The 19,216-nt window shown below is 42.0% G+C and overlaps 1 protein-coding gene across 4 annotated transcripts in view; it reads left to right on the forward strand.

Moving 5' to 3' along the window:
- The window catches only part of LOC124016020, a 113,147-nt gene that overhangs the window by 33,762 nt on the left and 60,169 nt on the right, over positions 1 to 19,216 (forward strand). The window contains exon 1 of one of the 4 annotated variants that reach the window (XM_046331541.1): positions 19,031 to 19,143. The exons of the other annotated variants lie outside the window; for them this stretch is intronic. Within the exon in view, the coding sequence (XP_046187497.1) occupies positions 19,101 to 19,143 (43 nt within the window). The 5' untranslated portion in view covers positions 19,031 to 19,100. Of the gene's footprint in view, positions 1 to 19,030; positions 19,144 to 19,216 lie in introns of those variants that run through there. 4 annotated transcript variants of the gene reach the window in all.

A 19,216-nucleotide genomic window follows, 5' to 3' on the forward strand; every position in this document is an offset into this window, starting at 1 on the left:
GCTGGAGGAGTCTACTGTGAGGCTGAACTTATTTTTCAGGGAGTCTTTGTGGTGTGTTCCTCCAGTATATTTCATTCCAATCCACTCCAGTGTTTTCCCTGCAGGCTGTCGGATCCAAGCTGTGTAATAGCTACCTACAGAATATGAAACCTTACAAGAGATGGTCAGTGGTTGACCTGGCTGGACAGTCATAGAGGCTGGCTGAGTGAGTTCTTCACAGTGAACACCTGAGAAAATAAAACCACAACAGAAAAACATGAATGTTAGTCATTCCAAATAGCATTATAAACAAGTTTTAACAAGACTAAAGCCATTGTTAAGTGCATGTTTATCCCCCAAATCCAGAGAGACTCACAGGAGGCAGCTGCCAGAAGCAGCAGTAAAGATGCAGGGAACATGGTTTGTGTTGAAGCTGAACTGCTGGTGGTTGCTCTTCTTTACTCTCCAGGACTCAGAGTTCCTCTAAAGGCAGACCCTGTTTAAGTACTGAAAGGATTCAGGGGAGGGTTTGCATTGACGTAGAGAGATGGGGGGAGAGGGGTATTTAGGGAGACCTGACAGGGAGACACTAAAACGGCAGAGATGTGTATTCATTTTTTTTTTTACTATATAGCTTTTGTGTGGATATATCCTGTATACTGAACAAAATATTAACGCAACATGTAAAGTGTTGGTCCCATGTTTCATGAGGTGAAATAAAAGATCCCCGAAATGTTCCATATGCACAAAAAGCTTATTTCTCTCAAATTGTACGCAGAAATGTGTTTACATTCCTGTTAGTGAGCATTTTTACTTTGCCAAGATAATCCAGGTGTGGCATATCAAGAAGCTGATTAAACAGCATGGTCATTACACAGATGCACATTGTGTTGGGGACAGTAAAAGGCTAAAATGTGCTGTTTTTTCACACAACACTGACACAGATATACCATAAGTGTCAAAGGTGTGTACGGGAGGCGAAGTCAGGTGCATTTGAGCAGAGTGTAATGAACAGGCGCACTTTTAAACAATGTGTAACAAGACAAGAGCATCTCCCACCAGTTCAGCTTCAACACAAACCATGTTCCTTCCATGTGTGCTGCTGCCACTTTGACAACATCGGTGATTTCCTTCAACAGGTGTTCATGGTCAGACACTGACGGAGTCTTAACCAGTAGTTAATAAACCTGGAGAATCACACAAACTGACCTGTACCATTAAGAGGGTTAAGCCAAGGCCTCATACCTTTTAAAGGGTTAATAATTGATGTTATGATAAACTGTTAGGTCTCCTCCTCTAGGAGGTGTATTAAAATCTGTTTTTGAGTGTTGTGCCCTTCAGACACTATCAGAAGAAGGAAAAGTACAGTACATTCATACTCCTCCTGTCTGGGCCCCACTGTGGTTATCTGGTTTTCTGAGAACACAAGGCTACTGCAGGCCTGATGAAAACAGCCACCTGTCAGAAGATGCTTGGACTTGTTCACCTTGTTATGACCCTATAAATGTGATGAAAGGTCAAGTTTCGGTCAAACCCACTTCTGAGCTTTTAATTGCTGATTAGATGGTTGCTGCTGTCAGGGGGAGGTTAGATTTATTCAAATGTTGTTGCCAGGGAAATTCACACAAGGTGGACTGGGAGAGGCTATATGAGTTACAGGATGTCTTAGACATTTTGCAGAATCTGGGGAAAGCTATCATATACTGTACTCTGTACCAACTTCTGCCTACAATTGTATTACTAAAGGAGTATTTTAATACTTAAACAAAGAGTCTGTGTTTCCTTTCCATTACTAATGTATGTTTTATAATTATATAGACCTGAACATTTGTTGAAGAAATTGACCAACACTTTGGCGAGCTTGCCAGGACCGAGTGACCACTTCGCTGGACTGACCATTGATCCACGTGCAAGCGCTACAAAATGATTAGATAAGCAGATGCATGCATCTAAAGTCCCTAATTTGCTATGACATGTTGTGGTTAATGAGTCATTCTGGCAAGTAAGTGGTGCCTGACTGTTACATTTATACAAACCTAAATTTTTCTGTAATAGTGGAATAATTGCAAGTGTGAAATTGTTGTCACAGAACCCGTGGGAGGAAGCACAGTCCACCTAGGTGGAAATAGGTTATAAATTCCTGGGTTAAACGTTTATTGTGATTGGACTTAGGGCGAAATTCCAAGTATAAACGCAGATTGTTATGATTATTGTGAGATTTGGTGATAGGATTTAGGGCAACATTCCATGTATAAACGCCGATTGATATGATTATTCTGATGACACTTGGTGATAGGACTTGAATATTTGTCTGATAAGGTATTCTGGAATTGTTCTATGTATTTTGTCATTTTTCTATGTATCATGTCTTCTGTGTGGTATGACTGGATGGAGGGACATTAAATCAAGAGTTAGTTCCTCCCGGGTGGCGCAGTGGTTAAGGGCGCTGTACTGCAGCGCCAGCTGTGCCATCAGAGTCCCTGGGTTCGCGCCCAGGCTCTATCGTAACCGGCCGTGACCGGGAGGTCCATGGGGCGACGCACAATTGGCCTAGCGTCGCCCGGGTTAGGGAGGGCTTGGTCGGTAGGGGAGTCCTTGTCTCATCGCGCACCAGCGACTCCTGTGGCGGGCTGGGCGCAGTGTGCGCTAACCAAGGTGGCCGGGTACACAGTGTTTCCTCCGGAGTATTGGTGCGGCTGGCTTCCGGGTTGGATGCACGCTGTGTTAAGAAGCAGTGCAGCTTGGTTGGGATGTGTATCGGAGGACGCATGACTTTCAACCTTCATCTCTCCCGAGCCCGTATGGGAGTTGTAGCGATGAGACAAGATACTACAACAATTGGATACAATTGGATACCATGAAATTGGGGGAAAAAAGGGGGAAAATAAATAAAAAAAATATATAAAAATCAAGAGTTAGTTATAAACAATATAATGCCTGTGTATTTGAATTAACTGAGTGGACATTCGGATGAGATGCTGGAAGAGTTGCCTGTGGGGGTATAAACCTTAATGCATACACCCTTGCTGTATTAGTAAATAGACCAACCCATGTGTTACTGACCCATGTTTTTTTTTAAATAAGTAATATTTTCTCCCTTGGAAGGAGAAGATTGTGGAGGTTCCACCAAAGTTTATACCAGCTATAAATCATCTTGAAACCTTTACTATTTCGTGGTTGCTCCACATAGGACGATTATTTTACACCACCCATACATTCCATGGTATTCAGTTATTATTTATTTATCACCCTGCTTTAAATAAACTTACGCAAGTTAATTTACATCTAGGGGTTCTGCTAACGGAACGTTTCGACAACATCCAGTGAAATTGCAGAGTGTGAAATTCAAAAAAAAATATTATAAATTGTAACGGTCGTCGTCGTCTGATGAGAAAGAATCGGACGAAAGTGCAGCGTGGTATGTGTTCATGACTTTTATTAAACTGAATTCTGAAACAAAAATAACAAGGTGCAAAAAGAAACCGAAACAGTCCTGTCAGGTAACACTAAACACTAAACAGAAAACAACTACCCACAAAACATAGGTGGAATAAGCTACCTAAGTATGGTTCCCAATCAGAGACAACGATAGTCAGCTGTCCCTGATTGAGAACCATACCTGGCCAAAACAAAGAAATACAAAACATAGAAAAAGGAACATAGAATGCCCATCCCAAATCACACCTTGAACAAACCAAAATAGAGACATAAAAAGCTCTCCAAGGTCAGGGCGTGACAGATGTATTTAACTTTCATACAATCACAAGTGCAATACACCAAAATACAGCTTAACTTCTTGTTAACTTCTTGGATATAGGGGGCGCTCTTTTAATTTTGGGATAAAAAAACATTCCCGTTTTAAACAAGATATTTTGTCACAATCATAATTGACAGCTTTGGAAAGAACACACTCTGACGTTTCCAAAACTGTAAAGATATGAACTGTGAGTGCCACAGAACTGATGCTACAGGCAAAACCAATATTACATTTTAAACAGGAAGTGCCCCAGATTTTGAAGAAGCTGTGTTCCAATGAGTCCTTATATGGCTGTCAATGGGTCACGAATGAGCTTAGACTTTCTGTCGTTTCCCGATAGTGTCGACAGCATTGTGACGTATTTGTAGGCATATCATTGGAAGATTGACCATTTTACACTACATATACCAGGTGGTCGCTTGGTGTCCTCCGTCGCAATTATTGCGTAATCTCCAGCTGCGTGTATTTTTCCGTTTGCTTCCGAGGAGAAACCCAACTGCCACAAATGATTTATCATCGAATAGATATGTGAAAAACACCTTGAGGATTGATTCTAAACAACTTTTGCCATGTTTCTGTCGATATAATGGAGTTAATTTGGTAAAAAGTTTGGCGTTGTAGAGACTGCATTTTCAGATTTTTTTCTTAGCCAAAAGTGATGAACAAAACGGAGCGATTTCTCCTACACAAATAATATTTTTGGAAAAAATGAACATTTGCTATCTAACTGAGAGTCTCCTCATTGAAAACATCCAAAGTTCTTCAAAGGTAAATTATTTTATTTGAATGCTTTTCTTGTTTTTGTTAAAATGTTGCCTGCTGAATGCTAGGCTTAATGCTCTGCTAGGCTATCAATACTTACACAAATGCTTGTATAGCTATGGTTGAAAAGCATATTTTGAAAATCTGAGATGACAGTGTTGTTAACAAAAGGCTAAGCTTGTGAGTGAATATATTTATTTCATTCCATTTGCGATTTTCATGAATAGTTAACATTGCGTTATGGTAATGAGCTTGAGGCTATGATTACGCTCCCGGATACGGGTTTGCTCGACGCAACAAGTTCATCTAGCCATTGTGTCAGATTCAAAAAAGCTTTACGGTGAAAGCAAACCATGCTGTTATCTGAGGACAGCACCCCATCAAACAATCACATGACAATCATAATTCAACCTGCCAGGCGTGACACAAAACTCACAAAAATAACTATATAATTCATGCCTTACCTTTGAAGATCTTCTTCTGTTGGCACTCCAATATGTCCCATAAACATCATAAATGGTCCTTTTGTTCGATAAATTCTATCTCCATAATGTCAATTTATTTTGCACGTTTGACTCATAAAAACACCGGTTCCAAATCGCGCAACATGACTACAAAATATCTAATAAGTTACCTGTCCAAACATTTCTAACAACTTTCCTATTACAACTTTAGGTATTTTTTACGTAAATAATCGATAAAATTTAAGACGGGATAAACTGCGGATAAAAACAAAGTGGAGCGAGCGTTCAGGTCGCCCAAACCACAACAGTACGCTTGCCTATCTACCCAGATAGGAAATGGCTACTTCTTCATTTCTCAAAGGAAAGACATCAACCAATTTCTAAAGTCTGTTGACATCTAGTGGAAGCGATAGGAACTGCAAGCAAGTGTCTTAGAAATCTAGATCCACATAGAAACCCACATAGAAACCTATTGAAAACACCTAAAAAAACTATTCCTTGATGGTTTGTCCTCCGGGTTTCGCCTGCCAAATAAGTTGTTATACTCACAGACAAGTTTAGAGTGTTTTCTATCCAAATCTACCAATTATATGCCTATCCTAGCTTCTGGGCCTGAGTTGCAGCCAGTTTACTTTGGGCACGCTTTTCATCCGGATGTGAAAATACCGCCCCCTAGCCCAAAGAGGTTTTAAGTAGGGAAAGGGCCAGAGGGTGGGTTTGCATTGATATAAAAAAATGGGGGTGGGGTATACTGTAGGAGTGGGCATAGTGAAGCACCTATGTTTTGATTAAGGATGTATTTTTTACAGAAACAATATTTATACCTTTGAGACAATGAGCTCCATGTTGACTGTCTCTGTGAGCAGCAGGTAGCCTAGCAGTTAAGAGCGTTGGGCCAGTAACCGAAAGTTAGCTGATTTGAAATCCTGAGTCGACTGAGTGAAAAATCCAGAGCGACTTACAGGAGCAATTTGGGTTAAGTGCCTTGCTCAACAGCATAACGACAGATTTTTCACCCAGTTGAATCAGGAATTCACATCAGCGAACTTTCGGTCACTGGCCCAATGCTAGGCTACCTGCTGCTCACTGAGACAGTAAACATGGAGCTCATTGTCTCAAAGGTATGAAACATGATTTGGAGTATATTGTGCATACATGTATTTATGTCTATTCTCATCATCCCCTCATCATATCAAACTAGCTTAATAAACTAGTAGTAACTATATAAACTAAATTCATCATTCCATGAGGGGATTTGGCTTTATTTTATTAAGAAGGTTAATATCGCCCCCTCCTGGTAGATACATAAAACTCCTACTGTTGAAGGGGTTAGTGAATTTTATTATAGGTCTGGTGCTGGTTTGTATCACTGTGGAGGCAAGCACAATAATACACAGCTGTGTCCTCAGTCTGCAGACTCTCTCCTGTTAAAAACAATGTGTTGCTGGAAGTGGCTCCAGTGATAATGAACTTGTTTTTAAGTAAAAATGTATAAGCTATGCTTCCACCATTATTGATACAGTATATCCAATCCACTCCAGTGTTTTCCCTACAGGCTGTCGAATCCAATTTGCACTAGAGCTAGTAACAGAATATGAGACCTGAATATGAGACAGGAGATGGACAGTGGTTGCTCTGGCTGAACAGTTATAGAGGCTGGCTGAGTTCAGAACTCTGTAAACCTGTGAAAGAGAGTAGAATGAACATGATTAAAAACATTTCACAATTACATTAAAGTCAATACAGCAGTAGAGATGGAGGGAACATGGTTAATGTTGAAGCTGAACTGGTGGGTGTGGTTCTTTACTCTCCAGGACTCAGAGGGACATACTAGTACAGAGTTGTTTTACAGGGAGAACATAACGCGCCGATGTGAAAATCTATTTTTTATATAAATATGCACTTTAGCGAACAAAACATACATGTATTGTGTAACATGAAGTCCTATGAGTGTCATCTGATGAAGATCATCAAAGGTTAGTGATTAATTTGATCAATATTTCTGCTTTTTGTGACTTTGGCTGGAAAAATGGCTGTGTTTTTCTGTGACTTGGTGGTTACCTAACATAATCGTTTGTGGAGCTTTTGCTGTAAAGCATTTTTGAAATCAGACACTGTGGATGAATTAACGAGAATTTTATCTTTAATATGGTGTAAAATACTTGTATGCTTGAGGAATTTTAATTATGATATTTTTGTTGTTTTGGATTTGGCGCCGTGCACTTTCATTGGCTATTGGCGATACCATCCCACATATCCCAGAGAGGTTAACCAAGTTGAATTCTTCCCAAAAAGTTGACACAGCTGTATCCCACTTTAGACACACCTCCTTCTCTCTAATCCTTACATCTTATAGTTCCACAGGAAGAGGGTAATAGGGTAATAAACCCTTATTACTCCCTTCAGGGGATCTGACCTGACCTCCTGACCTCAACCCCTCCTTTGTCTAATCCACAGATGTCCATCCGCTCCCCTATAGCAATCCTGTGATCTCCTCCCATCCACCCAGCACATTCCACAGCCACTCTGTCTTTCTACAGATCTAATTCCTTTATATACAGTACTATGCATCTGATCTATCATGTCTTTAATATCTCAATGTTCAAAGTTTAGAATCCAACTGTCCCTCCTCCTGAACAATAGCGTCCTAATCATCAATTTATATACATTTTGAAATTACTAATGAAAGGACAATCAAACATGAATTTTTTTAAACTAACAAATTATTATGAATGAACAAACAATGATAACAAAACATGAATTAAAAAATGAACAATTGGAACAAACAATGATAACAAACATTCCCCGTGAGGTTTAAAAACTCAGAGACTCATGGCCTCTGTTCCATAATCACATCATACACCATTTTATTTCCATCTCTCATCACACAACAAAATGCCATTCCAGCTGGATCTGCTGTCTTGTTCCATGTCATTTGGAATGCTTTTTGTTTCTCCACTTTCTCCTTCTGTTTCCTATGAGAGTGATATTATAAGATTTGGAAAGCAACAAAAAGACACAAAACATAACAGTATTAACAATGTGATAAGCTGTGCATATTTATATACGCATTAAAACCAAAGTCTGAGACCATGGCAATTCCTACTCTCTCTTCACCTGTCTCTATGCCTCCAGGATACTTTCCTGCTGGGTTCCACAAAAATGAAAGCTCCAAAAAATGTTTCTCATGCTTTCACCCAGTCTTCCCCTTTCAACCCCAGGTCCCGAGAGGTGTTCGCAAGTCATGTCATTTTCACTTTGTTCCCCATCTCCTCCGTTTCACCTGATAGGCACATCACCTGATATGCAAGTGCGTATCCCTAATCAACATTACATCCTCTTGAGGTAACTCAGCACTGTATATGCTTTCACATCAATGCCTTCAACAATTTGTTCAGAGTACAATTACCCCAACAGCTATCCTCTATCATATGATGCATTAACCTCTCTGCACACAGAACCCGTTAGCGGGATTAAATTCGACAACATACGGTGATTGCTACATAAATAGCCATATTAAACATTCATGAAAATACAAGTGGTTCGAAAGCCTAGAATCTTGCTAATCCAACTGCTTTGTCAGATGTAAAAAAGGATTTACAATGAAAGAATACGATGCGATTATCTGAGGACAGAGCCCCATAAAAAAACTATTTCAACCAAAACAGGCGTAACAAAATCACAAATTTTTAATAAATCGTTTACCTTTGACGATCTTCCTCTGTTTGCAGTCCCAATGCTCATTGTTACACAATGAATGGTCTTTTGTTTGATAAATTCAATTTGTATAGCCTAACACGAAACATTTTGTGAACCGCTTGTGTTGTGAATTCCGTCTCATTCAATTTTCAACGACAGGTTCGATGTAAATACACACACTAAACGTGACTTAATACAGTCATGTTTGGTTTCATTGCAATCAACTGGTTATTTGTAACACAACCAAACTTGATGGGTCATTTTGCGGGACTTATTGACCGAAAGAAACCGATTTGAAGACAACAAGTAATGACATCATTGTGCACCAATTATATGACCGCTGTTTCGTTGATTGACTGTATTTTAACCCAATGACCACTAATCGTCTTGAAATCTAGCTTGGTCGATAGCCAATGAGCTGAGGTAAACGGCAATATGTAATGGTTATGTGTTGGAAGACCAACACATGTAGTAAACTCCGCCGTAAAGAGGGTCATTCGCCATTGAAGAGTCATACTGGAAGGAGCCACGTGTGTTACGCACAGCACTATTTTGGTAAAGCGCATCTTCAGCTGTTTATATATCAATCAGTATGGGATCGCTAAATCAGGGATCGCTAAATCTAAGTCTAGATATACAGATGTACACACAATTTTAGAAGAAATTGATTGGGTAAGTGAGACAGAGAGATTGTTGGAGGATGATTCATTTAGCGAGCATAGCTTTGATTCCCAAATGGGGGAATATTTTTTGAACGGAGAGGACATTGTTTTGGACTGGTAAGTTCTTCTCATGCTAATGCCGTTGTTTGAAATTAATAATATAACATATTATTTGTGTTTTTTGTGTTTTTTGTAGCAATATATAAAAATGTAATGAAATGTGTAAAGTACACGTTGGCTAAACATTGTGGGTGGGGGTATGTTTGTATGTATGTGTATGACCCATAGCCTATATTTCTACGTATGTGTATGACCCATAGCCTATGTTTGTGTGTGTGTATATATACAGGTACATATTGTGGATTAGAGGGAGCATGGCCAAGATGCCGTGTGTCTGCCGCTCCACCCCACCCCCACATGAAATAGCCTATTTGAGGCTGTTGAGGGGAGGGCAGGCCCACAACAATGGCCAAAGTGAAATGGAGACAGTAGAGACATCTGGTCTTTTGCAGACTCCATCAGGTTTTCTTCCAGAATGGTCCTGTATTTGGCTCCACCCATCCTCCCATCAATTTTAACCATCTTCCCTGTCCCTGCTGAAGAAAAGCAGGCCCAAACCATTATGCTGCCACCACCATGTTTGACAGTGGGGATAGTGTGTTCAGGGTGATGAGCTGTGTTGCTTTTACGCCAAACATAACGTTTTGCATTGTTGCCAAAAAGTTCAATTTTGGTTTCATCTGACCAGAATACCTTCTTCCACATGTTTGGTGTGTCTCCCTGTTGGCTTGTGGCAAACTTTAAATTACACTTTTTATGGATATCTTTAAGAAATGTCTTTCTTCTTGCCACTCTTCCATAAAGGCCAGATTTGTGCAATATACGACTGCTTGTTGTCCTATGGACAGAGTCTCCCACCTCAGCTGTAGATATCTGCAGTTCATCCAGAGTGATCATGGGCCTCTTGGCTGCATCTCTGATCAGTCTTCTCCTTGTATGAGCTGAAAGTTTAGAGGGACGGCCAGGTCTTGGTAGATTTGCAGTGGTCTGATACTCCTTCCATTTCAATATTATTGCTTGCACAGTGCTCCTTGGGATGTTTAAAGCTTGGGAAATCTTTTTGTATCCAAATCCGGCTTTAAACTTCTTCACAACAGTATCTCGGACCTGCCTGGTGTGTTCCTTGTTCTTCATGATGCTATCTGCGCTTTTAACGGACCTCTGAGACTATCACAGTGCAGGTGCATTTATACAGAGACTTGATTACACACAGGTGGATTGTATTTATCATCATTAGTCATTTAGGTCAACATTGGATCATTCAGAGATCCTCACTGAACTTCTGGAGAGAGTTTGCTGCACTGAAAGTAAAGGGGCTGAATAATTTTGCACGCCCAATTTTTCAGTTTTTGCTTGTTAAAAAAGTTTGAAATATCCAATAAATGTTGTTCCACTTCATGATTGTGTCCCACTTGTTGTTGATTCTTCACAAAAAAATACAGTTTTATATCTTTATGTTTGAAGCCTGAAATGTGGCAAAAGGTCGCAAAGTTCAAGGGGGGCGAATACTTCCGCAAGGCACTGTATGTTTATTATACCTGTTGATACAGGGCTCATATGTGAAACTATTCTAACTGAACATTTTCTTTCACAGTTACACTGACTCCGAATGGGAGCCCCCAGTGCCAAGGTGTCCATCCCCCACTGAAGCTGGTTCATCCAGCCGGACACCTGTTGTCTCAGCGCTACTGGGGCATGGACCGAGAAAAAAAAATCCCATTCCAACTGCAATAAAGGTCTACAACAAGAGCATGGGAGGTGTGGGCTGAGCTGTGGTGAATGCATTCATCCTACACAAGGAAATGGCTAAGAGCTGTGGAAAGCTCCCCCATCTCACAGCTAGCCTTCAGAAATATGCATATTATAGCATCTTTGTCATGCAGGTGAAAGAGGACCCAAACGCGACTTAACAGAAACAGAGTTTATTAAAGTCCAAAACGGAATAACAGAAATCCTCTCGATTTGTAGAGGGGAAAACAACTGGAGAAGCGGCCACAGACTGCAGGTCGCTTCGGGTAGGCGCAGGCCGTAGTCGACTGAGACACCTGCTCACACGCAGCGTCTGATGAAGGCACAAAACACGACAGGACAGGGTGATACACAATCACGTCACAGCATGGTGAAATCAATACAAGGAACCGACGGCACAGGAACGGATCACAAAGGAATAAATAGGGACTCTAATCAGGGGAAAGGATCGGGAACAGTGTGGGAAGACTAAATGATGATTAGGGAATAGGAACAGCTGGGAGCAGGAACGGAACGATGAGAGAAGAGAGAGCAGAGAGTGAGAGAGGGAGGGGAGAGAGAGGGATCCAAATAAGACCAGCAGAGGGAAACGAATAGCATGGGGAGCACAGGGACAAGACATGATAATAAATGACAAACATGACAGTACCCCCCACTCACCGAGCGCCTCCTGGCGCTGAGGAGGAACACTGGCAGCAACGGAGGAAATCATAGATCAAACGGTCCAGCACGTCCCGAGAAAGAACCCAACTCCTCTCCTCAGGACCGTAACGAAAAACGATAAAAAGGGAAACTAGGGTACTACTCTAAAAAAAAAATGAGAACTAGGGACAGACTGAGACACAGCAAGGGCAGGGACAAGAACAGGAGAGATGCGATGGCAGGGAACAGACTGAGACCCAGCAAGACCAGGAGCAGAAGCAGAAAAAAATTACCAGACTTCTTCTGCGCGCAGTCTGAACACGCAGCCACGAAACGGCGCGTGTCACGCTCCTGAGTCGGCCACCAAAAGCGCTGGCGAATAGACGCAAGAGTGCCTCGAACACCGGGATGACCAGCTAACTTGGCAGAGTGAGCCCACTGAAGAACAGCCAGACGAGTGGAAACAGGAACGAAAAGGAGGTTACTAGGACAAGCGCGGCATTTCAAGTGTGCGTGAGTGCTTGCTTAACCTGTCTTTCAATTCCCCAGACTGTCAACCCGACAACACGCCCATAAGGAAGAATCCCCTCGAGATCAGTAGAAGCCACAGAAGAACTAAACAGACGGGATAAGGCATCAGGCTTGGTGTTCTTGCTACCCGGACGGTAAGAAATCACAAACTCGAAACGAGCGAAAAACAACGCCCAACGAGCTTGACGGGCATTAAGTCGTTTGGCAGAACGGATGTACTCAAGGTTCTTATGGTCTGTCCAAACGACAAAAGGAACGGTCGCCCTCCAACCACTGTCGCCATTCGCCTAGGGCTAAGCGGATGGCGAGCAGTTCACGGTTACCCACATCATAGTTGCGCTCAGATGGCGACAGGCGATGAGACAAATAAGCGCAAGGATGAACCTTATCGTCAGACTGGAAGCATAGAATGGCTCCCACGCCTACCTCTGAAGGTCAACCTCGACAATAAATTGTCTAGTGACGTCAGGAGTAACGAGGATAGGAGCGGACGTAAAACGTTCTTTTAGAAGATCAAAAGCTCCCTGGGCTTAAAACACGTCTTGACAGAAGTAAGAGCTGTGAGAGGGGCAGCAACTTGACCGAAATTACGAATGAAACGCCGATTTAGCGAAACCTAAAAGCGCTGCAACTCGACACGTGACCTTGGAACGGGCCAATCACTGACAGCTTGGACCTTAGCGGAATCCATCTGAATGCCTTCAGCGGAAATAACGGAACCGAGAAAAGTAACGGAGGAGACATGAAAAGAGCACTTCTCAGCCTTTACGTAGAGACAATTCTCTAAAAGGCGCTGTAGAACACGTCGAACGTGCTGAACATGAATCTCGAGTGACGGAGAAAAAATCAGGATATCGTCAAGATAGACAAAAACAAAAATGTTCAGCATGTCTCTCAGAACATCATTAACTAATGCCTGAAAAACAGCTGGCGCATTGGCGAAACGGCAGAACCCGGTACTCAAAATGCCCTAACGGAGTGTTAAACGCCGTTTTCCATTCTCTGATGCGCACGAGATGGTAAGCGTTACGAGGTCCAACTTAGTAAAGCACCTGGCTCCCTGCAGAATCTCGAAGGCTGATGACATAAGGGGAAGCGGATAACGATTCTTAACCGTTATGTCATTCAGCCCTCGATAATCCACGCAGGGGCGCAGAGTACCGTCCTTCTTCTAAACAAAAAAGAAACCCCGCCCCCGGCCGGAGAAGAAGAAGGCACTATGGTACCGGCGTCAAGAGACACAGACAAATAATCCTCGAGAGCCTTACGTTCGGGAGCCGACAGAGAGTATAGTCTACCTCGAGGAGGCGTGGTCCCTGGAAGGAGATCAATACTACAATCATACGACCGGTGAGGAGGAAGGGAGTTGGCTCGGGACCGACTGAAGACCGTGCGCAGATCATGATATTCCTCCGGCACTCCTGTCAAATCGCCAGGTTCCTCCTGAGAAGTAGGGAGAGAAGAAACGGGAGGGATGGCAGACATTAAACACTTCACATGACAAGAAACGTTCCAGGATAGGATAGAATTACTAGACCAATTAATAGAAGGATTATGACATACTAGCCAGGGATGACCCAAAACAACAGGTGTAAACGGTGAACGGAAAATCAAAAAAGAAATAGTCTCACTGTGGTTACCAGATACTGTGAGAGTTAAAGGTAGTGTCTCAAATTTGATACTGGGAAGATGACTACCATCTAAGGCAAACATGGGCGTAGGCTTGTCTAACGGTCTGAAAGGAATGTTATGTTTCCGAACCCATGCTTCGTCCATGAAACAACCCTCAGCCCCAGAGTCAATCAAGGCACTGCATGTAGCACCCGAACCGGTCCAGCGTAGATGGACCGACATAGTAGTACAAGATCTAGATGAAGAGGACTGAGTAGTAGCGCTCACCAGTAGCCCTCCGCTTACTGATGGGCTCTGGCCTCTTACTGGACATGAATTAACAAAATGTCCAGCAACTCCGCAATAGAGGCACAGGCGGTTGGTGATCCTCCGTTCCCTCTCCTTATTCGAGATGCGAATCCCTCCCAGCTGCATGGGCTCAGTCTCAAAGCCAGAGGAGGGAGATGGTTGCGATGCGGAGCAGGGAAACACCGTTGATGCGAGCTCTCTTCCACGAGCCCGGTGACGAAGATCTACCCGTCGTTCTATGCGGATGGCGAGAGCAATCAAAGAGTCCACATCTGAAGGAACCTCCCGGGAGAGAATCTCATCCTTAACCACTGCGTGGAGTCCCTCCAGAAAACGAGCGAGCAGCGCCGGCTGTTCCACTCACTAGAGGCAGCAAGAGTGCGAAACTCAATGGAATAATCCGTTATGGACCGTTCACCTTGGCATAAGGAAGCCAGGGCCCTGAAGCCTCCCCACCAAAAACTGAACGGTCAAAAACCCGAATCATCTCCTCTTTAAAGTTCTGGAATTTGATAGAGCAATCAGCCCTTGCCTCCCAGATAGCTGTGCCCCATTCTCGAGCCCGGCCAGTAAGGAGTGAAATGACGTAAGCAACCCGAGCTCTCTCTCTAGAGTATGTGTTGGGTTGGAGAGAGAACACAATCTCACACTGCGTGAGAAAGGAGCGGCACTCAGTGGGCTGCCCGGAGTAGCAAGGTGGGTTATTAACCCTAGGTTCTGGAGGCTCGGCAGGCCAGGAAGTAACAGGTGGCACGAGACGTAGACTCTGGAACTGTCCAGAGAGGTCGGAAACCTGAGCGGCCAGGTTCTCCACGGCATGGCGAGCAGCGGACAATTCCTGCTCGTGTCTGCCGAGCATGGCTCCTTGGATCTTGACGGCAGTGTAACGAGCGTCTGAAGTCGCTGGGTCCATTCCTTGGTCGGCTACTTCTGTCATGCAGGTGAAAGAGGACCCAAACGCGACTTAACAGAAACAGAGTTTATTAAAGTCCAAAACGGAATAACAGAAATCCTCTCGATTTGTAGAGGGGAAAACAACTGGAGAAGCGGCCACAGACTGCAGGTCGCTTCGGGTAGGCGCAGGCCGTAGTCGACTGAGACACCTGCTCACACGCAGCGTCTGATGAAGGCACAAAACACGACAGGACAGGGTGATACACAATCACGGCAAAAACACGACAGGACAGGGCGAAACGCAATCACAGCATGGTGAAATCAATACAAGGAACCGACGGCACAGGAACGGATCACAAAGGAATAAATAGGGACTCTAATCAGGGGAAAGGATCGGGAACAGGTGTGGGAAGACTAAATGATGATTAGGGGAATAGGAACAGCTGGGAGCAGGAACGGAACGATAGAGAGAAGAGAGAGCGAGAGAGTGAGAGAGGGAGGGGGAGAGAGAGGGATAGGAGGGAAAGAACCAAATAAGACCAGCAGAGGGAAACGAATAGCATGGGGAGCACAGGGACAAGACATGATAATAAATGACAAACATGACAATCTTGTCCTGACAAAATAGCCCGTTATTTTTCCAAAAATGAAAATAGTGTCCCCTAGATTCAAGAGGTTAAAAACATCCTAAAGATTGATTCTAATACTTCGTTTGACATGTTTCTACGGACTGTAATGGAACGTTTGGACTTTGTCTGGATCTAGTGCTCGCGCCTCATGAAGATGGATTACTGGGCTGAACGCACTAACAGCAAGGAGGAATTTGGACATAAATGATGATCTTTATCGAACAAATCAAACATTTATTGTGGATCTGTGATTCCTGGGAGTGCATTCTGATGAAGATCAGCAAAGGTAAGTGAATATTTATAATGCTATTTCTGACTAATGTTGACTCTAACAAGGCGGATATTTGTTTGGTTGTTTAGGTCTCTGAGTGCCGTACTCAGATTATTGCATGGTGTTCTTTTCCCGTAAAGTTTTTTTGAGAAATCTGACACAGCATTTGCATTACTGAGAAGTCTATCTTTAATTCTGTGAATAACACTTTTATCTTTTATCAATGTTTATTATGAGTATTTCTGGAAATTGATGTGGCTCTCTGCAAAATCACCAGGTGTTTTGGAAGCAAAACATTACTGAACGTAAGGCGCCAATGGATATAAATATGCTCTTTATCGAACAAAACATACATGTATTGTGTAACATACATCATCATCCTATGAGTGGCATCTGGTGAAGCTCATCAAAGGTTAGTGATTAATTTGATCTATATTTCTCCTTTTTGTGAATCCTATCTTTGGCTGGAAAAATAGCTGTGTGTGTTTTTGTGACTTGGCTCTGACCTAACATAATCAAATGTTGTGCTTTTGATGTAAAGCCTTTTTGAAATCGGACACGATGGGTAGACTAACAAGAAGTTTATCTTTCATTTGTTGTACCGTGTGCACTTGTTAATGTGTGAAAGTTACATGCTTCTAAAAAATATATTTGGTTACTACATGATTTCATGTCTGTTATTTCATAGTTTTGATGTCTTTACTATTATTCTACAATGTAGTAAACATAAAGAAAAACCTTGAATGAGTAGGTGTGTCCACACTTTTGGAGTAGGTGTGTCCAAAATGGTACTGTATTTTCATATTATGAGTACATTATGCAGACATAATGCATCCAGTGATGTATCAGATGCATGTCTTTGTAGGACAGACAGTACGCCTCCCTCTGCTATATCAATAACTTGATCTGACACAACTTTCATCACTGCAACGACCCTGTCTGTCAATATCCAGACAGACACTGTCTGCCATTCAACATAGAAACATGTTTCTTACATCTCTCCTACACCTGGCCTTCCAGCCTTGTAAGTAGAGGGGATTTAAGTATCTTTGAATAAAGGACAACAAACATTGGAGAGAGTGGAGAGAGACATCATATACTTCTGAATCTAGTCAATGCAGCAGTTTTACCTTTGTGTTATTCAGTTGTTTTGTCACTGTGTTAGTCAGTTGTTTTGTCACTGTGTTAGTCAGTTGTTTTGCCTTTATATTAGTCAATTGTTTTACTATTGTGTTACAACATCTTAGTCAGTTGTTTTCCCATTGTGTTAGTCAGTTGTTTTCCCATTGTGTGTTTGTCAGTTGTTTTCCCATTGTGTTAGTCAGTTGTTTTCCCATTGTGTTTGTCAGTTGTTTTCCCATTGTGTGTTAGTCAGTTGTTTTCCCATTGTGTTTGTCAGTTGTTTTCCCATTGTCTTAGTCAGTTGTTTTCCCATTGTGTTTGTCAGTTGTTTTCCCATTGTGTTAGTCAGTTGTTTTCCCATTGTGTTTGTCAGTTGTTTTCCCATTGTGTTTGTCAGTTGTTTTCCCATTGTGTTTGTCAGTTGTTTTCCCATTGTGTTTGTCAGTTGTTTTACTATTGTGTTAGTCAGTTGTTTTCCCATTGTGTTAGTCAGTTGTTTTCCCATTGTGTTTGTCAGTTGTTTTCCCATTGTGTTTGTCAGTTGTTTTACTATTTTATCAGTCAGTTGTTTTACTATTGTGTTAGTACGTTGTTTTACTATTGTGTTAGTCAGTTGTTTTACTATTGTGTTAGTCAGGTGTTTTACTATTGTATTAGTCAGTTGTTTTACTATTGTGTTAGTCAGGTGTTTTACTATTGTGTTTGTCAGTTGTTTTCCCATTGTGTTAGTCAGTTGTTTTACTATTGTGTTAGACAGCTGTTTTACTATTGTGTTTATCAGTTGTTTTTCCATTGTGTTTGTCAATTGTTTTACTATTGTGTTAGTCAGTTGTGTTCCCATTGTGTTATTCACCATCTCCAGAGACAGTAGTAATGTACTGTACTTAGACATCACCAGTCTGCAGGCTGAGGACACAGCTGTGTATTATTGTGCAAAGACTGGAGGCACAGTGCAACAGCTCAATGGAAAACCTGTACAAAACACCATGCTAACATAAAGCCTACTGTAAGAATAACCAAATATGGTTGTCCTAGGACCATGCCTCAGGACTACCTGGCATGATGACTCCTTGCTGTCCCCAGTCCACCTGGCCGTGCTGCTTCTCCAGTTTCAACTGTTTTGCCTGTGATTATTATTTGACCATGCTGGTCAATTTGAACATTTGAACATCTTGGCCATGTTCTGTTATAATCTCCACCACAGCCAGAAGACAACTGGCCACCCCTCATAGCCTGGTTCCTCTATAGGTTTCTTCCTTGCCACCGTGCTTCTACACCTGCATTGCTTGCTGTTTGGGGTTTTAGGATGGGTTTCTGTACAGCACTTTGAGATAACAGCTGATGTACGAAGGGCTATATAAATACATTTGATTTGATGGGATGTCAGCTTTAAGATCTAAATTGTCTTGTCAATTTTTCAGTGTGAAAGTTGCAGTGTTGATTGCTAAATTATTTGACTCTAAATTGAACACTCTATGGTCATAAATGCAACACTCCCAGAGTTAAGTTAACACTGATGAATGAAATACGGCAGTATTATTTTTGTTGTTGTAAACGGTAAAATATTATGAGTCCTATGGCTGTTTTTGTAAACATTCTATAGAGTCCCCTCCCTTTAGTTGAAGTGTCAAAAGTCAATCTGGTTCAGAGTTTTCTGAATTGTTTTATTATTACGATTGCAAAGCAAAAAGTCCTACGGCTGTTTTTCTGAACACTGTAGTATAGAGTTCCATCCCATAAGTGAAACATCAAGAGTCAATATGGTTCACAGAGTTTTCTGAAATTATTATCCCTGTCATGCTGTACCTGCCTTCTTATGCAAATTACACATAGCTCCTCTCTTTCATCTCTCTTCCTCTGCCTTATATAAACAGTCTCCCTGTGTGAATCATATATCTCTCTCTGAATCCTGTAGAGTAACGAAGATAAACTCCCATCAGTTCAGCTTCAACACAAACCATGTTCCCTGCATCTCTGCTGCTGCTGCTGACAGCTGCCTCCTGTGAGTCTCTCTGGATTTTTAAAAATGTTTATGATAAATAAATTGTCCCATTAGGTTTAAGATTTCATTGTGA

Source organism: Oncorhynchus gorbuscha, linkage group LG26 (assembly GCF_021184085.1).
Source record: "Oncorhynchus gorbuscha isolate QuinsamMale2020 ecotype Even-year linkage group LG26, OgorEven_v1.0, whole genome shotgun sequence".
Lineage (NCBI taxonomy): Eukaryota > Metazoa > Chordata > Actinopteri > Salmoniformes > Salmonidae > Oncorhynchus > Oncorhynchus gorbuscha.